At 39.5% G+C, this 22,036-nt stretch overlaps 1 protein-coding gene across 1 annotated transcript in view; it reads right to left on the bottom strand.

The window, feature by feature from the left end:
- The window catches only part of sh3rf1 (SH3 domain containing ring finger 1), a 96,965-nt gene that overhangs the window by 34,397 nt on the left and 40,532 nt on the right, over positions 1 to 22,036 (bottom strand). The window contains exons 3-5 of the mRNA XM_079831641.1: positions 11,077 to 11,352; positions 9,437 to 9,532; positions 3,477 to 3,794 (exon numbers count right to left, since the gene is read on the bottom strand). Coding sequence (XP_079687767.1) covers positions 3,477 to 3,794; positions 9,437 to 9,532; positions 11,077 to 11,352 — 690 coding nt within the window. The remainder of the gene's footprint in view (positions 1 to 3,476; positions 3,795 to 9,436; positions 9,533 to 11,076; positions 11,353 to 22,036) is intronic.

Raw genomic sequence — 22,036 nt, 5'->3', positions numbered from 1 at the left:
AGTGCAGCGGCGCAATGATATTACGCAGCGCCTGAAAATAGTCCCCAGCACGCTCCTTGTGCAAGCAGGTTGTCACATTGGTTATGTGGACGGAAGTTAGCCTATTTTCAGGCGCTGTGTAATATCATTGCGGCACTGCACCAATGGGACGGCAGCAAAGTTCCTTGATTATTACGCAGGAATGAGAGTATAGTTCCTATCGGCCTAGAAAATCGCAACTTTTCATTTTCTGTCGGTCTTAGTACACGATGTAACTACAGAAGAGTCAAGTTTTAAATAAGAAAAATATCGAAACTCTTTGGTCATTTGAGCGAGATGCTAATGGTCTAATCAGATTCAATGATCTATGCTAAGCTATGCTAAAAGTGCTACCGCCACACCCGGAGATCGGCTGAATGGATTCGAAAACGGTAAAATTCAACTGTTTAACTCTAGAGGAGTTGGAAAATTACCCTATTTTCAAAAATGTGGAGTGTTCCTTTAAGGCAACATACAAAAGTGCAACAAAAAAAAACACCTTTGAAGAGAACAACAAAGGTCTTTCAAAATCACTCAATCTGTTACGTTTCATCATTCAATATACAGTTTATCTCTGTCCCTGCAAGACAGATTCATTTGAATAAGTCAAGATCAGTCAGACTATAGTAGGGTTGGGCAAGATACTCCATATTGGCATTATATTTGTGATTATTATGGTGGTGATATAAACCTTTTTATTTGACTATTTAGATCCTCAAAAACAGTTTCAGCTTGTGTTTATTGACATTTACTACATTTAGTTATTAAAGCAATAAGCCCCGTGAAGCCGTGGTTTACGGTGAATTTATAACAGCTAAGGGGCGTTGTTAGGCACCACACGAAGCAGAGTGCCTAAAACCCCTGTAGCTGTTATAAAATTACTATAAACCACGGCTTCACGGGGCTTATTGCTTTTATAAAACGGTTACCACACAATACACATATTAAAGCCAAAATACATGCATCAATGCAGCTTTCATGAAGTAAAATCACTAAAAGCTTTCCTTCCGCCGGAAAAAATAGTCCCTGACCGTGAACAGCAACCACTGATCTATATAAATGTTCTCTATACAGATCAGTGACAGCAACAGAAGTTACATTATTACGCCATTAGATGGCTGCAAAGACTTTCTTAACCCTTTAAAACCGCACGTATCATATTTGATACACGAGTTTCTAAGACATATATTGAATCAGTGAGAGCAATACTTTCTTTGAAAACCTATTGTATCTATTTTGGTACGTGTATTCTGCCATCTTGTGGAATTTCACTGTACTGCAGGCAGTAGAGGGGTGATTTTTTAGCTTTTCAAAATGGCGACTGCGATTGGATCAAGACAGACGCTTTCGGCAGGAAAATAAAGGCTAATTTCAAGTTGTTAAGGTAAAAAATAATATTGGATTGCGCCTGATATAATTAATTTAACACTTTCTGAATTGAAATAATGCATAATTACTTAATAATTGAATCGTTAAATTACAAGTAAATCGTGTTGGAAATTGTGTATCAAATTTGATACTGCAGGTATTAATGGTGCTACCACAATGCAAACACACACAATATTGGGATGATTCAATTAATGGTAATAATGACTGAAATGCCATATTAAAATATATATTGTGTTAAAAATGCACATATTAAATTTAAAACTGCAGGAATAAGGTTCTTTATCCCTGAATAGTAATAGATTTTTTGTATATAAGGTCTACACTGTTGTAAGCAAAACGTTCCCCAAAAGCCTGATGTATCAAATGTGATACAAAAAAATATATCATAAATAATTTTTATTTTTTATTTTGATTCAAGGCTTAATAAACATCTAATTTCCAAAAATATATAATTTTCTGCCATTTTTTTAATGTGTCAGGCTTTAAAGGGTTTAAAGGGCTTTTTATATTGAAAGGACTAAAACTTGTGTTAACATGGGAACAAAACGCAACTGACAAATGAGTGCTGTTACTGTCAGGACATGGGAAAACCCATTTACTGTTAAAAGGACAAGATATCACAGCAGACATTCAACTGATTTTTTATTATGAACATTGGACTGACCTGAAGGAAAATGCTAAATCTGAATGGAGGTAATACACTCAATCTCTCTCACAGAATAATACAAGCTTCAATGAACAATGAGAACAAACAAATGCTTACGTTGCTAAGAGTGGTTGTTAAGGGTGTTGTGCAGTGATACAGAGAACCGTTGGGTGAACGCTGTCATAGCCGTGTTTTAAAACACAGCTATTGACCAATCAGAATAAAGGACTGGAACGAACGTTTTAAAATGTACTGTTTTTAGTTCTTCCATTAAAAATTTCAAATGTACCATTTGGTATATGCCTGATGAAGGTCATGAGACCGAAATGTTGCTAAAAAAAAGTTTTTGATATCTTCTGCAAGTATCGATAGTGTGCAGGATTTCCTTTAACTTTTGAGATTTTGGGATTCTTTTATCCTCTTTCCTACGCACCTATCTATTACCAACAGGTGTGCGATGGTAATTGTCAATTAAATATATTTACCAAAAAATGTTGTTTTTTTGTTGCTGAAATAATGGTTTCACCGGGGGAAATTTTTAAAAATAACCTTTTTAAATCATGTCAAATACACTACTGTTCAAGTTTTTTTTAAAGAAATTAATGCTTTTATTCAGCAAGGCAACATTAAATTGATCAAAAGTTATACTATCTCTTTTAAATAAATGCCGTTCATGGTTTTCACAAAATATTTAGCAGCACAACTGTTTTTAATATTGACAATAATAAGAAATGTTTCTTGAGCACCAAATGATCATGTGACACTGAAGACTGGAGTAATTCAGCTTTGCCATGACAGAAATAATTAATATTTTAAAATATATTAAAATAGAAAACAGTTATTTTAAACTCGAATAATGTTTCGTAATATTATTATTTTTTTTTTATATATATATCTTACTCTGGGCTATAATCGCCAGCCCTACAATAAATTAATTGAATCCCAGAATATGAGAAAGTCTTGTTGTTTTAGGTGTTCATGTCACATATGGTAAGTCTGGAACTTCAAATTCAGGCATTAATGTGAGTCAGACTTGAGTCTATTTTTGAGTCCATCTTTAAACACATCTGTGCATATTCTGCTGTACTGAGTGTGTGTGTGTGTGTGTGTCCAACTTATCAGGCTGTGTAACCATGGCCACAGCTGAGAAGCTCATCCTCAGTGAGAGATGATGTCCTTACCTCCACTCAGTATGAGTACTAATCTATATATAACATGGAGAGAGGAAGAGTGGATGAGGAACAGAACATTTAGAGGTCAGCCACCATCATGCTGGAATAATAATCGTGTTTTCTCATTATCTTCCTCTCCTTTCTTTCCTGCACATCCATCCTCTATTTCCCTATCACCAAATCTCTCCATCCATCACAAGGCTGTATGGTGGTCATGCAGCATGCTTGAATGTCAATCCATCATCTCTCACCTGTGAAGGTGCGCTGGAGGACAGGCCTCCGCTGAGCTCTCCGATCCGGGCAGCAGCTGTGGGGTTGGAGGAGCTGATCAGAACCGGGCCGCTGATCTCCATGGAGTGTCTCTGGGGTGGAGGGGCCAGGCAAGGCTTATGGGACATAGTCAGGGAGGTGAAGGAGTGTCGCTTCTTACTGTTCTTCTTCTCCCCAGTAGCTTTCTGGGAGCCGTTGGCCTGGGGGCCCGAGGAAGAGGACGATGGCCCTTCACTGGAGTCTCCTCCACATTCAGATGGCTTGTCCAGTTCTATGAGCTGTCGAGCTGCACTGTTAAACTGAAAGTAGAAGAGAGAATGAACTGAAATAATACTGTACTCACATATTATTGTATCTAATTTTGGCCTTCTGGAAACGTTGCGAGCCAGATTCAAACAAAAAGAGCCTGTTTGAGCACCAAGGCTCAATGTCACTTAAATTAACTGCTAGGCCACAGTTCTCACACTTTCTTTAAATGTAATCTAACAAGGAGTTGTAGAGAATGAAAGAAACAGGAGTACATAGAAATGTACAACAAAAAGATTAAGGACAGAGATCATGATGAATCTTTAAATTCGTCATGAAACATTTCTTCCCTATTGTGACATATCCAAGTGAAACCAAGAATACAATTTTTTTGATTTTGTCCTTTGCGAATTGATTGGATAGTAGGAAGTTGCTAACTAAACGAACTAAAAAGAATTTAAAAATAATGACGTGCAAGGATATCATTATTTATAATAAGCACTGCACCACTCTGTAAAAAAAAAAAAAGATTTGTCCATTTTGATTTCATGGTGACTAAGCAAGAGACAGAGAAAAATAGATACAGATAAAGTATTCTTTAGTTGGGCAAGTGAGAGTAATTTAAAATGGGCTACATGCACTAACTGTCCAGAGCCAGAGGAGACCAGGCCCCACAGTTCGGCACGCATGTGATTCACGGATTAACTGCATTAGAGCCCTGCACAGGCCTCAAAACTAGGCCCTAGCCCGAGGCGCTGAGGCCCTAGCCCGGCCCTTGTCTGACAGCTCATCAAAATTATCAGCCCGAGTCCGACTGGAGCCCGTGTTTTTTTTTCTTATCCTCCCTATTACACATTAGTTGCAGCCATTAAAATAGTTCAGTTTTGTTTTTAATGTCAAAGTAGTTATATTTCGTTTTGTTTCTTTATTAAGTTAATTTAGAAAAATGTTTGAAGCATTTTGTTGTTTGTTAAATTAAAGTTTTTGCTTTTTAAAGTGACGACCAAGTGGCCAGCGGCCGACAGTGAGTTAAAGGAACACTCCACTTTTTTTGAAAATAGGCTCATTTTCCACCTCCCCTAGAGTTAAATAGTTGAGTTTTACCGTTTTTGAATCCATTCAGCCGATCTTTGTATCTGGCGGTAGCACTTTTAGCATAGCTTAGCATAGATCATTGAATCTGATCAGTCCATTAGCATCTCATTCAAAAAATGACCAAAGACACTTTCAATATTTTTCCTATTTAAAACTTGACTCTTCTACAGTTACATTGTGTGCGAAGACAAACTGAAAATGAAAAGTTGCGATTTTCTACACCTATATGGCTAGGAACTACGTTCTCATTCCTGCGTAATAGTCGCGGATCTTCGCGGCCGTGCCATGGCTGCAGCGGCGCAATGATTCGTTGGTATTCTGTGAAACATGGTGGTAGTATACACCTTCGACTTACTATCACAGCCCTTTACAACACACAGAACCATGGCTAATCACATGTATGCTAAGCTATGCTAAAAGTGCTACCGCCAGATACAAATATCGGCTGAATGGATTCAAAAACGGTAAAACTCAACTATTTAACTTGTAAATTGAGCCTATTTTCAAAAAAAGTGGAGTGTTCCTTTAACCCAACGCTTTCGCCTCTGAAATCAACACTTGACTTGTCTTGCTTATAAAATCCATATAAAACACTTAAAGCATCGTTTAAACGTTTAGCCTACTATTACCACCATCACAGTAAAAAGGCATTTTTGACAAGATGAGGCAGGCAGATCGCAACGGCGCGTGCAAAAAAACATGCAGGTTGTCTTACCTTACACCTCTCCGCAAAATGAATATAAATCCGATCTTCAATTCCCGCGCTATATGCACATTTAACGGAGTTCATGTCAACGAAAGCAACCAATATGAGCATTTTATTCATCAGCTCATTTCAACATCAAAAACCGCATTATGAGAACGAGCGACCTAAACACTGGTAAGAGCCTTTAGTCTCATTAGTTTTAATGAAGATGGTTGTGTTTTTGAGCATCTAAGACTTAGCTTATTTTCAGTTTCACTTGTGGCAGTTTGCGTGTTGGCTTGCTTTACTCATTTGCGGCGATGCGTGTTGCATAGTGCCGTCCTCTAAACACTGTGCGAGTCAGTCTTGACAGTTGCGGACTCGCGATATCATGGTCTCATGTTGTTTCCACCAGCGCAGCACATCTCATTGTTTCTTTTAATTATTGAATGTCTAAAATATAAAATGAAGGAGAAGCCTAAAAAGGCTGAAGCCCGGCCCGCGTTTGAGGTATGGCGGGAAAATTGGCCCGAAGCCCGGCCCAAGGGGCGTAAAAAAGTCGGGGTCTAAACTTCATTGTTTAACCATCATAGAGTTAAAATGTATTATTTGCACATGTTTTGTCTTGCAAAATTACACATTCAAGCAATTTTAAAACATTCAAGCACAAGAAGGGTCGAAAGAGAACTTGATTCTGTGTTTGCACGCCATTTTCTGTGCACACACAGAGAGCAGCATTTCATATTGTGCGTTATAGATATTTCCTTTTTACATCTCCCTGTGCTTCAACTGACACACACACACACACACACAAAATAAACTCAAAATACCCGTCTCTGCAAGTATTCTCTTAAACACAGCAGGTTATGTCAGTCAGTAGTGAACGTAAACAGTTGAGAAATTGGATGGGTATCATTATATTGGATCTGTGCATTAGGTCTTAAAGTGACAGCAAACTATAAATACCTGCTGCTGTCTATACCATTAATGTTAATCAAACAACAAAACACAGCTTTTAACAAAGATTCATCTATATTTAATTTATACAGTGAACACTACAGTGTTACTTTACAATACATTTCTGTACCTGCTAAACCTGACTTTATTTGTTACTTTGTTATATTGTATTTCTCTATGCTTGTAATTAGTGTATTTGTTCATATTTTATCATATGTCTTTAATAATATTTAAACTCAATTAGTTAGGCTACTTTTTTCTGTGGTATCAAACTACTAGGGCTGCCCTGACAAAATATTTTTCTAGTCTAGTTTTTTAGTAGTCGTTCATTTAAGCCATTAGTTATGTTAGTTTATATTAATTTAATTACTTAAATATTTACTGGGGATAATACTAAACCATAATGAGCTTTTAATATATATACAGGCCTAATATATGGGCTCAAGCGCACTCGTAAAGCTTGTTGCGAAGCACTGGCAAAAGTAATGATTATGAATGCGTCTGAACAAAATAGCATGGAGAGCTAATACTTTAAGTCGTTTCCACTGTTAGAAGAAATGCTAGTGATCACGCTTTAGCTTCCACACTCCGCACAAACACTTGTATATTATACACCTAATAGTAGTGCACATTTATCTACCATAGGTTAACGTTAGAACGAGCGGTCAGGTAATGTTGCTACTACTTGCATGTTTGAAATAGGTCGATGGATGATAGGCAAACATTTGGATTTCCTGCCCGACATACTGTAATTACCACAAGGACACGTCATTAACGATCGGTCACTCATGGACTGTGTGACTTCCTTTGGAGTTTTTTTCCCTCCAACTAACAGACTAATAACATTTTGGTCGACTAAGCCTCTTCTCGTCAACTAACATTTAGTCGGCTATTAGGGGGCAGCCCTACAAAGTACTTAAAGTGTCCTTTATGTAATAAATTAAAAGCCTCCCCCTTTTTGATCTGAAAATGAATCTGATCCGTGACTCAAAAAATGCAATATGATCTGTGAGTTTTGTGATCTGTTGCGCCACAAAAGCGTTGGAAAAGTTCAAAGACTCGTTGGTGTACAGTATGTGGGGCGGTGGGTGTGATGGGACTGCAGGCCATGTCAGATTTCATGTGAAACTGAAATCAAAGGCATAGGAGCAGAGAGTCTCCAGTTAATGACAGAGCAACACCCATTGCCCTGAGAAACTCACTCTCTGCACAAATGAGAGCGATCAATCAGACCACTCGTATGAAGAACCCTACACTCTGAATTCAGCTAAAAACACTGATCTAGGTCATAAGGTCTGATTAAATGCCGCTTTAGATAGTGAATACAGGTGTAGAGTGCTTTGTGCGTTCTTGGAATTTATTCATTTATTCATACATAATCTGATTTGTGAAAACATTAATAAATTAAACCATATGAGATGGGTACATTGGCGAGAAATTAGACCTTATGCTCAAAACAGCAGGTGTGGAATCAGCATAGATACACTACCAGTCAAAAGTGTGGAAAAACGCTTGATGTTTCTCATGATTTTACAAACCCTTTTGATCTCAAGGCTTACGGTAAAATGCTTGAAATAAGTTTCATTGGCAAATATAAATTGTGCCTACATGATTTTTTTTTTCTAAACTCAAATTAATAAAAAACTAAATTGAAATTCGTGAGTGTGACCCCCTAGAGAAGGAAAAGCTGGCAAGTGTCCAGCATACAAGCCAACTTTAAAACTATATAAAAAGCATCCCAGAATGCACCTCAAAGTTAGTTCAGAGAATGACCAGTGTGTGCAGAGCTATAATAATGAGAGCTAAAAGCTAAGATAATGAAAATTTAAAGATAATCTAATAATATTAAAAAATTGACTAGTAGAGCAAATTATATTAGAAAGCTACAGCAAATCCTTGAATAAAAAAACAAGACAGGGCTGCAACTTATGATTCACCAAGCATGAATGGTATAATGTAATACCTTCAAGATCAGTTCATTATATCTTAGTGTTGACCTTGCAAACTCAGGCAGACATCAAATACTCCGTATGTGACGGCCAATAAGAAAGTTAGATACCTGATTACATTGCAAAGTCACTCTCCGAAAAAAAAAAAAACTAATTTACGGTGGCAGGTGATATGGGAACAGAAAAACCTTTTCCCAGTTTTACTCTATTTCAAGTACCTGAGTGAATGTCACTTTTGATGTCACTGGTATCAGAGATTACCTTCTCAAAAGCAGTCGCTTGGAAAAAGTCTGGTTTCGTGAAAATTGCCAAGGCTTTTGTGTAAGCTCGAAGCCTCCGCCCCGCTTCTCCCTCATCCTCTCGCTCTGAGTGAGAGAGATGCAATTCAAGGAGCACCATTCTGACAGAAGCTATTTTTGAATGTCTTTTGATGGTTATTTTTTCCCACAGGTTAGACACGTGGCTGACAGAGAGCTCACACTGGCTCTGCCAGGGTTCATAAAGGTTTTTGCCTATGATTATGGGAGTAGGGATGTGAAGTGTTTCGAGACCTGAGATGCTGCAACTTTCTGGCTCACACGTGAATCCGGCCACGATAATTGAGGCTATTCTAGTTTGAGGTTGAGTGATTAGAGAGAGCAGTGTTTTAAGATTGCGCGTGTCTGATAAAGAGACACAAGGCTGTTGATGTTTTGAGATTTGAGTCAAAATGATGAAACGGCTGACGGGAGTTCAATACAGCTCAAATAATTAGTAACAATTTGAGTGTTCTCTGTGATCTGCATGCTTAAAGAGCTGCGCGTTTCTACAAAAGCAGAAACAAAGAAATGGTTGGGATGAAAAAAAAGATTGTGACAAAAATGGCAACAATGACTACTTTTGAAAGGGTGGAGAATATAAAATGTTTCCAAGACTAAAACTGTGCTGGAGAGTACAAAATCGAAATCTAAAACATTAAATGTGAAAATATCAGGAAACTGTGAGTTTTAAATGCACTGATATGACTCACCTCTACGTAAGATATGGGGAAGATGCCAATCTTATCTCCCAGCATGCCTTCCGCCCAGTTCTCATCCACACGACGAATCACAGTAAGAATATCATCCTGAGGGCAGACGGAATAAAACAGGTTTCCTAGTTATTCAGCCACAAGCCTTCATAGCAATTTGTTAAAAAGTTCATTAAAAATGTGCAGCTCGAAGGCATCAACGAAAGCCAGTTTTTTTTTTTTGTACAAATATCTAACACAAATGGCTGGAGGAGAACTCGCTTATGTTTCAAGCAGAAGAAAATGTTTCTCTTTGTTTCTGCAAAAGTAAAGCAGCGCTGTTTGTTCACCCCAATATGAGTCACTATTTTTACCAGTGGAACATATAAAAGGAGAAATTCTGAAGAATGTTCATCAGGGCTTGACATTAAGCTTGTTCACGTGCTTAAGTAAATCTGTCATTCACTTGTCTGAGTAAAAAATGTGCTTGTCCGGAAAAAAAAATATTTTTTGTTTTTTGTGTGTTGGAAATAAAATTTATTCTGAAGCAATATTCTCACCAGTGTTCAATCAGCTTTGACATATTTAAATCTGCATATTTGTGATATTTTTACCTTTTATAAAGGGCATTTTCCCCCCAATCTTATTAAATATAGGCTAGGCTTCAGCTTTCCTTTTATATTCTTAAATTTGATCAATAAATTAAATTAGAAGAAGACACTATAGGCTGTTACCAATCAAATTAAATAATTTACACTGAAAAATTACAACTGCATTGAATAATGTTATGAGATTGTTTTAAATATTTTTGGAATATACAAATAAGGAAAGTTGGAAAGAATGTTTAAACATGAAACTAAACTGCCAGTAGGTGGCGGCAGGTGACCGTCTGAATGAGTGAGTCATTGAGTCGATTCGTTCAAACGGCTGATTTATTCTAGATCGAGGCAGTCGTTTACGAATAGGTAATTGAATCTTTGATTCAACCGATTCATTCAAAACGCTGAATCATTCACTAACACACTGTTGCGGTGACACACGTTCTGCTGTGATCTTTGGTTGGAACTATTTTCGCTGCTGAAATAGAACAAAAACACTCAATATTGCATCTAAAATGTAAGTGACTTAATGTTAATAATTGTTTATGGAACTGTCATATGAAATCAGGGTCATTTTCAGTCGTGATGTTATTCAGGAAGACAGCACTCTTGGTAATGTGACGTTGCAACTATCATATGTTATAAATATAAATAAACTCCACATTTTAACTGCAGTGTGTTAACCGAGTTTCTCTGTGTGCGGTGCACATTTGTTTCGATTTCTCCTCGAGAGGCTCAACAGCGCAACGTTACCGTCAGTTCATTATATATTATTATCCACTATCTACTACTATGACATTTTATCAGGCTACTCGTCCGGTCGGGCAAGTAAAATTCTCTTTCACTTGCCCCTTCAAAAAATCCACTTGTCCCGGACAAGCATTAATGTCGAGCCGTGTTCATGCCTCTTCATCCATTCAAAGAAAGAATATCTAATGCATTATGAATTCACTTCCTGTAAAGTATTACCATATTTGTTTAAAAACTGTGTGTGTGTGTGTGTGTGTGTGTGTGTGTGGGAGAGTAAAGATGAAGTTCAAAGTCTGTATACATTTCCAGCACCTTTGAGAATGGCAAGCAGTCCTTGTCAGCCTCCTTGTCTTTCAGCTCAAAGTCATACAGGGCCTTGCATTGAGGGGGCGGCTGTGGAAGAGGTTTGATGACCTGGACAAAGTTGGTGGGGAAGAATCCATGGACTCCGCCCATCTCTCCATGGTACCAGTTTTCATCCACCTGTCGGCGCAGGATGATGATGTCACCCTTGCTGAACTTGAGATCTCCGGGTTCTTTGCCATCATAGTTGTACAAGGCCTTGGCACAGGGTAGCTGAGGAACTCCCTGTAGTAAAGAGAAAGGAGGAGGATTACGAAAAGTGAAAGTTCAGGGTATCCAAAGTAACTTCATGGATAATGCAAGATCAGCACTCAAAAGCACATTCATTTTTCAAACTCATAGGACAGGCGAAGGGCGACCGTGATAACCACAGCCAGCTTTCATAGAGCGCGGCCATGTGTGGAGTGGAGGAGTGTAAAGTAAAAGCAGTGATTCTATAATAAACCCTTTGCTGCAAGGTTTTTTAAAACATATACAGTGCTCTCTTTGGAGCCTTTCACACACTATCCTTAACATTGACAGGAAAAGAAATAAAGAACCATTGCTCAGTTACACATAAAGTCAGAATGCTAACATAAGCTCAATGATAGCTTTTGTGCTGTATATGAGTGATCAGTCTGTCTGGCTTGTCTTTCAGTCTGACCTTGTTGCCTTGTCTCTCTGTTTTAATGTGCCGGGCTGCTTTTTCTGTTTTACTTGCACCGTTTGTGTTGCTTAACTTACTGACTGCCTCCTTGTCTGACAATCCCAAAATACCCTGGGATATGCCAATGGATTCACAATGTTGTGGGGCAAGCCCATTTATCAATGTGTGGAGTTTTATGGTGCAGAACCAGTCGTCTGGAACCGGTCAAAGCTCCTTTCAAGCCTGACAATGATCCACAGCCAGAAAGAGGGAGGAGGAGGCAGACGCAGTCCGGCTCAACTGAATGAGCCCTTTTCAGGCAAACTGTTCAAGAGAGGGGGCCTCTGTCCAAGAGAACCCCCTCAACCACCCAGTATAAAGCGCAATGGACTTCCTCCACTGTAGCATGCATCTCTTGCACATAGTGAGGAGAATGATAATCACAACACCAATAACAAGAGAAGAGAATCAGGAAGGACAAACGGACAGTGGAGTGGGCAGATAGGCAAGCAGGAAGTAAGGGAGGAAGAACAGAAGAAAGGTAATTAGGAATGTAGGTAGATAAGAGGAAGGACGTTAGTTAGACAGGTAGACAGGAAGGGGGTGGGTAAGCAGATAGATGGAGGGAGGGAGAGAAGGAAGATTAAGAAGGAAGGAACGAAGGAAGGAAGGAAGGAAGGAAGGAAGGAAGGAAGACTGTTAAGGAGGTAGGTCGGAAGGAGGTAAAGAAAGTAGGAAGATTATTAAAGGGTTTGTTCACCCAAAAATGAAAATTGTGTCATTAATTCCTCACCCTCATGTGGTTCCAAACCCGTAAGACCTTCGTTCATCTTCAGAACACAAATTAAGATATTTTTGATGAAATCCGAGAGCTCTCTGACCCCTCCATAGACAACAATTAAATTAACACTTTTTAGGCCCAGAAAGCTAGTAAAGACATTGTTAAAATAGTCCATGTGACTCCAGTGGTTAAACCTTAATGTTATGAAGCAACGAGAATACTTTTGCTGTACAAACAAAAATATCAACTTTATTCAATTTCTTCTCGTCTGTGCCAGTCTCCTACGCGGTTTATGTTGTTACCACAGTGCAGTGCTTCCTAGTTCCATGTCAGATGTCGGTTCACCATTGGCCAATGCTGTTCACGTGAGCACCACAACACGTGTATATCATAAAATTATGGTTCAGATGTACCTTCACATAGACAATTTTAACAATGTCTTTATTACCTTTCTGGGCCTTGAAAGTGGACGCTGTGTTGCTGTCTGTGTGGGGTCAAAAAGCTCTCGGATTTCATCAAAAATATCTTATGGGTTTGGAACGACATCATTAAAAGGGTTACTTCAGTGATTTAGCATTAAGCTTTGTATCAGTAGAAACCCAGTAGTATATTCAAATGATGGTACTTTCCCCCCTCATATCCCCCTGAGACGAGAGAATTATGCATTTTATTTCTGGAAAAATTCCTCCGATGACGCAAATATCGTCATTTTGCGTCATCGGAGGATTTTTTGGCCAGAGGCTAAAGACTACAGCCAGTAGAGGGAGCTGTTCCACGTGAAATCAACCCACCCATAGGGGAGGGATCTCACTCACAGAATGTAAGATAAAGACGGCCGAACGGACAATCATAATAACGGAGCGCGGTGCAGAGTAAAGTAGGGCTGTGCAATTAATCGAATTTCGATTTCGATTTTGCCTCCCAACGATCAACAAAATAGTACAATCGAGTTTGTTGTTCAGTTTTGCAAGAACACTCTTATTTTGTCTTGCGTTCTGAATGAAACGCGCACGCACTCATCCGCCCTTCCCGAAGCCACAAATCTCTCTCAGGTGAGTCTCGTGTGCATATCATCCGCTGGAATTTAAAAACTCGGCGTGAGTAAAGATGGCAGAAGGAGGGCAGTTACAGCAGCGCTTGGTGAGCAAAAAAGGCAAAACCAACTCCGTTGTCTGGGAACAGTTTGGCTTCGAGGAATCAGACGACGAGCAGAAACATGCTACGTGCAAGATTTGCTACATGGTAGTGGCTGCAACGCAAGAGAACACCACGAATTTGTTTAACCACTTGAAAATTAAACAGAGTGACCTATGACAATCTAATAAAGAAACAAAAACTGACGAGAGCAGGGGTGCCGTGTAAACGTCCTTTTTCCCCCTCATATTTTTCAAATAATTCTCTCTTTGTAAACTTTGTTCAATGCATGTGAGTGCTGCCATATTTTCGAATATGACCAGTCGTTTTCACCGTCATCACCCGGGTTTAGTGCCAGAAGACGCGAATGAGAAGCCGCGCGCGCTGTGAGAAAATGTATCTCTGTGCGCTCATCCGAAAGTGCGCACACGTCTCTCAGCGCGCAAATATTGAGTTCTCTTTCAAGTCTTGCTCTTGAACGGACAAACTCACACAAAACGTATGTCAACATGTCCAACTTGATGAGTATCCTAGCAGACATAGTCTGTATATGCCTTAAGTGAACTTTATACAGTCGATAAAGACGACGCATCTCCGATCATTAGGTCTTAAAGAGGCAGTAGCCTTTACTGCTGTCTGTTTAATGTCAAACAACAAAAGACAAGGACATCACTCACTGCTCTTGATTGAATAGCTTTTGTAAGTTTAATAGGATTAATCTTTAATTTATGCACTCAAATATGCAATGTTATTTTACATTTGATACATTTCTGTACCTGAAAACTAATGTTAGACGTACCTGAAAAGCATATCTAGCCGAACCAAATTGTTGATCTTATTTATTTGTGGTTATCATTTTTACGTGAATACTTTTATACTTTGATTTGAATATATGTTATATTATTTATTTTAATAGTTCAAAAAGTACAACAAATGTTACAATTTCAATTGAATTGTTGAAAGGTGTATTTTTAATAAATACAACACATTCCCAAAGTCATGTGAAATAATCGTGTTACATAATCGTGATTTCAATATTGACCAAAATAATCGTGATTATGATTTTTTCCATAATCGAGCAGCCCTAGAGTAAAGTGAGTGTTTCAACTTTTCAATGAATTCCTGTGATAGTTTAGCTTCCATATGCGATCTGAAAACGTGCCAGACTGGCCGTGACTTTCGTTCGGCTCACTCACACTTTATTGAAAAGACACGTTCAGTTTTTAATTGTAGTGTTTATTCTCTAACTGAACGAAATGATTGTATTACTATGAAGATCAAAACGACGGTGTAGGGAGTGGCCCCGTAGGGCAGCGAAGCAAGTGCATTCTGGGAGTTGATGTCTTTCATCCACATGAGACAAAAATACATTTTCTGTCTTTTCTCAGTCTAGAAGGCACCAAATTCAAAAATAATTTCACATTTCTACTACATAAATGACCCAATTTAAATACAAAGCTTAATGCTAAATCACTGAAGATACCCTTTAATGTCAGAATATTCATATTTGGGTAAACTAACCCTTGAGGGAGGGAGGGAGGGAGGGAGGGAGGGAGGGAGGGAGGGAGGGAGGGAGGGAGGGAGGGAGGGAGGGAGGGAGGGAGGGAGGGAGGGAGGGAGGGAGGAAGGAAGGAAGGAAGGAAGGAAGGAAGGAAGGAAGGAAGGAAGGAAGGAAGGAAGGAAGGAAGGAAGGAAGGAAGGAAGGAAGGAAGGAAGGAAGGAAGGAAGGAAGGAAGGAAGGAAGGAAGGAAGGAAGGAAGGAAGGAAGGAAGGAAGGAAGGAAGGAAGGAAGGAAGGAAGGAAGGAAGGAAGGAAGGAAGGAAGGAAGGAAGGAAGGAAGGAAGGAAGGAAGGAAGGAAGGAAGGAAGGAAGGAAGGAAGGAAGGAAGGAAGGAAGGAAGGAAGGAAGGAAGGAAGGAAGGAAGGAAGGAAGGAAGGAAGGAAGGAAGGAAGGAAGGAAGGAAGGAAGGAAGGAAGGAAGTGGGTCAGTAAAAAGGTACTTGGGAAGCAAGTAAAACAGGCAAGGTAAGCAGGCACCAGGCAGATGGGAAAAAAGGGAGTGATGGTGGGTAGAAAGGCAGACAGAAAGAAGGAAATAAAGAATGAGAAAAAGAAAGTAAGAAATAAAGAAAACAGGAGAAAACAAAGAGAGAGACTGATGCGGTACTTTTCAGTCCAGAGTCGGCTCAGACAGTGACTAAGCAGCCCTCACCACAGAGAGGACAGCCGGCCAGCCAGACACCGAGACAACTAACTAGAGGGCAAACTGACCTTTCAGAAACCACATCCTTTCTTCAAACTTAAAAAACAAACCAAAAAGGAAATAAAGATGAAACTACGAAATGTTACTTGCTCACAATTCTATGTAATTTGGGCCGACAGCTTTATTTGATGTAATGTAAGTGTGTGCCGAAATCCACTGACTCGAACAACTCCGAAATCAAAGCTCCATTCGTCTGTGCACCTCTGCACACTCTTCATACCCCCTTCTGTTGGCCTCTCTCAAAGGCAGCTGTCAGCAGATCTGCAGATTTAACCACTTTGCTCAGCTTAGCGCATGAAACAGACAGAAAGAGCGAGAAAAGGAGGATAAGAAGGAAAAGGAGGAAAAGAGAAAGAGTTTGATCAAAAGAATTTTAGGATGGCCGGTGTGTGTTTTTCCGGTCTAAGCCTTGCGTGTGAAAACGAAGGGTACTAGAGATTGCTTGAACTGGACCGACATGAAAGAACCACATTCAGGCTTTTATCCAGTCCAAACAGAGCACTGAAGGTGTGCGTGTGTACGCTTACCCGTTTGTTAAAGTTACATGAATCTCAACGTTCTATTTAAAAACATTGAGGGCACTTGCTGCCTTTGAGGTTTCCTGATCTCAAGACTCTTTCTGGTCCAAGAACTCTTACATGGGAGATAAACACCAGTCCGTCTCACCAAAGATCTAAAGAACACGATTGGATGAACCTGGATCAGAACTACAGGATATTAGAAACTAATGCAAGACAGCTCTGAGAGTCCAGCGGGCCTGAGATTACTCACCGCTGCGCAACTGTGCTAAACTTCTCTTACTGCAGCGAAAAACAACAACACCTCCATTTGTTAAAGCTGAAGCAAATGAGATTATAATGTAAACAAGATAGCTAAAAATACCTAGTAACAAGATAAAAACCTTTGGTGGTTCTCAGAGGGTATGCACGCTGATTTCATCCTCACTAATTGCCAATTACAAATAATTTTTCGTTTAGCAGATTCTTTACAGTGACTTTCACCAGGATTGGGGGTGGGGGGGATTCCGTCATGCATGGTAGTGTTTCTCAAACTAGTGCTGGGTGGTATACCAGTTCATACCGAATACCGGTGTTTATTTTTGTTATGATATGAATTTTGATTATACCACAATACCGGTATATGTCGCTGTGGCGAGGTTGGTGAGCGAGAGACGTGGGAGGAGCGAGCGAGACCCGTGTGTGATTGAGAATGAGGTCCTCTCATGAGGGAGCCCAGAGGCATGTAAGGACGAGCGACAACAGTGAAGGACGAGAGAGGACCAGGCCTGGACTTTACGTTGTGTTTTGTTTACGTTTTGTTATGTGTGTGCACGGCAGTCGTCCGTGAGGGGCTGCTGCTTTTACTTTCAGTTTGTTTGTTTATTTGATTAAAGTTTCTTTGAATGTTCGCTGGTTCCCGTCTCCTCCTTCCCATAATACCGACCGAACTGTGTTACAGTCGCTTAAACAACTTTCGGGAGAGGGGTCCCGTTTCACTGTTGCACTGTAGTGAGGACACAGCTGAGATAGCATTACAGCCTATGGCTGAATCCGAAATTCCCCCCCTAAAGCCTCATTCACAATTCCCTACGTTATCCACTAATATAGTTCACTTGAAAGAGTGAATGAAAACGAGTGAGTGAATTCGGACAGCCGTTGTGTGTACATCAGCTGAACACTCGTTATTGCGGTGCCATGTGGGATTGAATGAGTGCACTCAATAACGTCCACTATGGTTTCGGACACCACTACAAATGGCTGTCCCCTCAAACAATGCCCTATTTGAGGGTATAGGGGGCGATTTCGGATTCAGCCCTTGATTACAGCAGAGAATTCAAAAAACACACCAAAAAACACACGGCACGCGAGAGAGTGGTTTCTGTGCGGAGCGCCGTGATGAGATTAACAACGGTTCTCCACATGGATCATATCAGATACAGACCGGAGTGAGCGCGTTCAAGGTTTTTATGGATATATTTCATATCCTCTAGTGCTCTAAACATGAACCAGCACCGTGTATGCGCACATATTTCATCACATCTTCTTAAAAGGAAATGTATGCAAACAAGGACACTGATACTACAGCCGTATGTCTGATCACGACAGTGATGACACTATGGGTTATTCTGCTACACCGAAGACGATGGAAGTTAATAAATAGACTGACAATTAAAAGAATAATGGGCAAAAAAGCAACTGCTTTATTCTTTCTGTGTTAAACTGATGTGTGTCGTTTGTTCAGAGACTGTAGTGCTCTTAAATGTATTGGAAATATCGTTCTTCCGCATTTGGGCAGTTTGTTGTTATATAGGGTTAGATTTTTAAACTGCTTAAGGTGCCCTCAACTCTGTTTTTTCTCTCTGTGGTCATATTTTAATATTCATGTGTCTGTAATGAGTGTGTTGCAGGTCTGTGTTTTATTGGTTGTTGTCTCACCACACCATAATTTTGTGGGGCTTTGCAAACCTGTATTAACTCTAGTGTGGAATTTTTCTTCAATATTCACTCATCATGAGAGTAAAATATGGCATTCTAGTCGATCTACTGCAGTATTTCCTCTCTCAATCAGTAGAAAATGTGGATAAAATACCCTGTAAAGCATGGGGGAAAAATAATGTCATATACCACGAAACCGGTATAATTTAGAAAAATACTGTGATATAAATTTTTGGTCATACCGCCCAGCACTAACAAAATTTTAATTTTGCATTACAGCAAGGCCCTGTTCACACTTACTGTGATTCAAGGTTGAGTAACTGAACTTGATGTGCTATTTAGGGTGTCTTAGAACAGTTATTTGGCAATGAGCAGCCTCAATATTTCAGTTGAAAAACTGAATACATTTTGCTACTCTAGCATCATTTTTGGCTACGGTCAAAGTGTGTTGCTAACACTCCATTGCTCACATGTTTACCTGTTGTAGCTGATCTGTGGTGTGTGAAGGCTGACAGTCAAAACGCATCATCAGAGAAGCGCTGTTTTGGTCAATGAGTTCGCCCCTCAAAAATATGTTTGCCCAAAATACTATTGTAAAAAACAATTTTAGGGCTGCAACAACTAATTGGAAAAATTGATTATCTATAATGAAAATAATCGACAACGAATTTGATTATCGATTAGTTGCGTCTCCGCGCTGTGCCCGGGAAACAATCAGCCACGTCACTTTACAGTAGTGAGTAACCCATTTCTAGGGAAAAAAAAAGCATGAGGAAAATAGTGTAGGACACTGATGCGCGGGTCGTCTCATAACCTGCGGCTCGGGTTGGGGCGGTGAAAGAAATTGTCACTTTATTAGCGGGCGGGTCATTAAAAACAAAATAATAAAAAAATCCATGTATTTTGCTTGCAATTCCCTATAGCCTATATTAAATATTTGGGAATATCTATTTTCATATTTTATTAGGTTCTTTGATAAGGTTACACTACGAAGGCCATAGCCAAGTTAACTTTATGACCTGATTTATGGTTCGTATTCATAATTGTATGTTGTTGCCAGTTTACAGGGTGATGTTTCCAAGCACTTTCAGGCTGAAATAAAGGCTGTTTTCATTTACATTACAATGTGTAGTGTGTCTATTTAATGGTCACAGGTGCGGGGCGGGGCGGGTTGTAAAAATAGATACAGTGGTGCGGGGCGGGCCAAATAATTTATAAAAGCGGGACTCGCGGGTTGGAAAAAAAGCCGACCCGCGCATCACTAGAGGACACAGTGAGCTGCTGTGGGAAAGGTACATGATCCAAGCTGTCCAAAACATGGGAGTGCTTTACATTTATAAGTGCTTCAAAATAAAGCATAACGTGTCTTGCCCACACACGCTTTGTCAGATATGTGTGCTGTTTAATGCCTTAGACACTTGTTTTCCTCAGTGCCTAACTTACATTTCATGGTTATATCCTTATCTGTAAACGTTAGAAAGTCCCACAAATATTTCCAGCGCAGTAAAATAGGACTAAAATAAAATATCTTTTTTTTTTTTTATCTACATGGACACAAGTAATCATATGAATGAGAGCAGTAACAGTATAGGCACTATAGTTAGAATAGCCCATTAATGTAAGACAACTATGTCCAGACGAGTGAATGTGTCCTCATACCTCATACCATTTTGTTAAGATTATGCTTTTATTTTAATTAAAAAAATATATATTAATTTAGTCGTTTTAATATCTGCTTTAAAATAGTAAGCAATCAGTTAATTTTAGTTGGTTTAAAATTGTTATGTTTCGATTTTAAGCCTTTTTTTGCTGTAAAACAAACCATGTCTGACATATCGAAATACATGCACTAACCACTAGGCCATGACTCCAACTGTCTTCCAAGTAATACTGTTGGTAGTGATACATTTAACAAAAACTGAGACCAAAGAACAAAATGAACAGGGAATCTGTTCTTTAGATTTCATCACACATTTTGGCTGGCGGCGTTGTTTGACGTTTCTTAGCGGAGTGTAACCTGCCTATAATTTGTCAATGCGTGACAGCTAGATGTGCCAAATACACCACTAATGAGAAATGTGTAATCCAATACTAATGAGCTCTCCCAGTCACAAGCCATCAATCACTATTAAGACTCTAATATCCACAAACATCCCGGCCGTCTCTAAATCACAGTTAAGAGGCAATCTAATGTCATACCATACAGCCTTTTAGCTCACTTAGTGAGACTCTTTCTAGCCACCCCTGTATTCCAATTCACACTCATTTCATCTGTGGCCCATCACTGTCGAGATCATGTTTTGGACAGGTTGGCACAGCTCCAGAGTAAAGAAATGGCTAGAGAGAAACTAAAAGGAAACTGATACGGCCCGTTCACACCAAGAATGACTATAAAGACAACTATGACGATAACTATATTAGCATCCAGAACAGCAGACTATATTTTTCTGTTTATTATAAACGTGCTTTGCAGTTATGTTGTCTGCTGCTTTAAACGCTTGAGCGGCTTAGAACAGAATGGATTCTGATTGGCTGTCAATGTTTTTATCGTTCATTAGCAGGAAGAAATCATTATGAAAGTGATTCCAACTACATTGCGTGCAGAATTATTAGGCATGTTGAATTTCTGATCACATTTTTCCCAGGCACATTTGACCAATTCCCAAACCACATTAATCTTAATAACTACTATTAATTTTGTATTTAATCATTTAAAAGGGATATTTAATTGCTCATGAAGGCTGGAAATGAATGACACCTTTAGTGTGCAGAATTATTAGGCACGTTTTCTTTTACTGATAAAATGAGCCAAAAAAAGAGATTTAACTCAGACTGAAAGGTCAAAAATTATGAAATGCCCATGAGAAGGATGCAATACTAGAAATTGCAGTTAAGGCATGACCATTGGACAGTGAAACGCTCATCGAGTCAGCAGGGTCAAACAAAAACAGGTGGCGAAAAAAAGACACGTCAACTGCAAAGGAGTTAAGAATTAAGGAGAAGAATTGAGTGTGAAACCATCAGGAACCCTTTAGCCTCCAGCGCCAACAGTTTCCAGAACTGCAACCTACCTGGAGTCTCCAGAAGTGCAAGTTGTCAGGATCTCAAGAGACTTAAGTTAAACGGGGTGCACACGGTGCGATTTTGGCCACGATTTGGCCGTCTGAGAGAAATTTTGCAAATCCTAAAAGATTCCTCTGATCCTAGGCTAAAATCTGAAGTCTTTGATCGTTAGTTTGACATGTTCACCGACAGCCGATTAATGGCCATTGCGATCAAATTTGACCTCAGACGAAATTATGGCAGTGTCAGAAGATTTGCCGCACAATCCAATCCACAATGCAGTGTGACTTCTCCTACGACGTCCGTCAAATTATCTTCGTTTTTCAAGACAAACCATGACCAAAATGAGCGCTAGAAATTTCTTTGTAGGCACCATTTCAGTCCGGCGTGTAATGCAGCTCACGGTCACCGAACGCGTCATTTATTGATGATATAAGGGTGCTTTCACACCTGCCTCATTTAGTTTGGTTGAATCGTACTAGAGTTCGTTTTCCCCTTTGGTGCGGTTTGTTTGGTCAGGTGTGAAAGCAGCAATCGCACTCGGCTGTGCACCAAAAGCGGACCAAACAAGCGTACTGAGACCTCCTTGAAGAGGTGGTCTCGCTACGC

The sequence above is a fragment of the Gobio gobio genome (genome assembly GCF_949357685.1).
Source record: "Gobio gobio genome assembly, chromosome: 12".
NCBI lineage: Eukaryota > Metazoa > Chordata > Actinopteri > Cypriniformes > Gobionidae > Gobio > Gobio gobio.
This window is presented reverse-complemented; position numbering and strand designations above follow the sequence as displayed.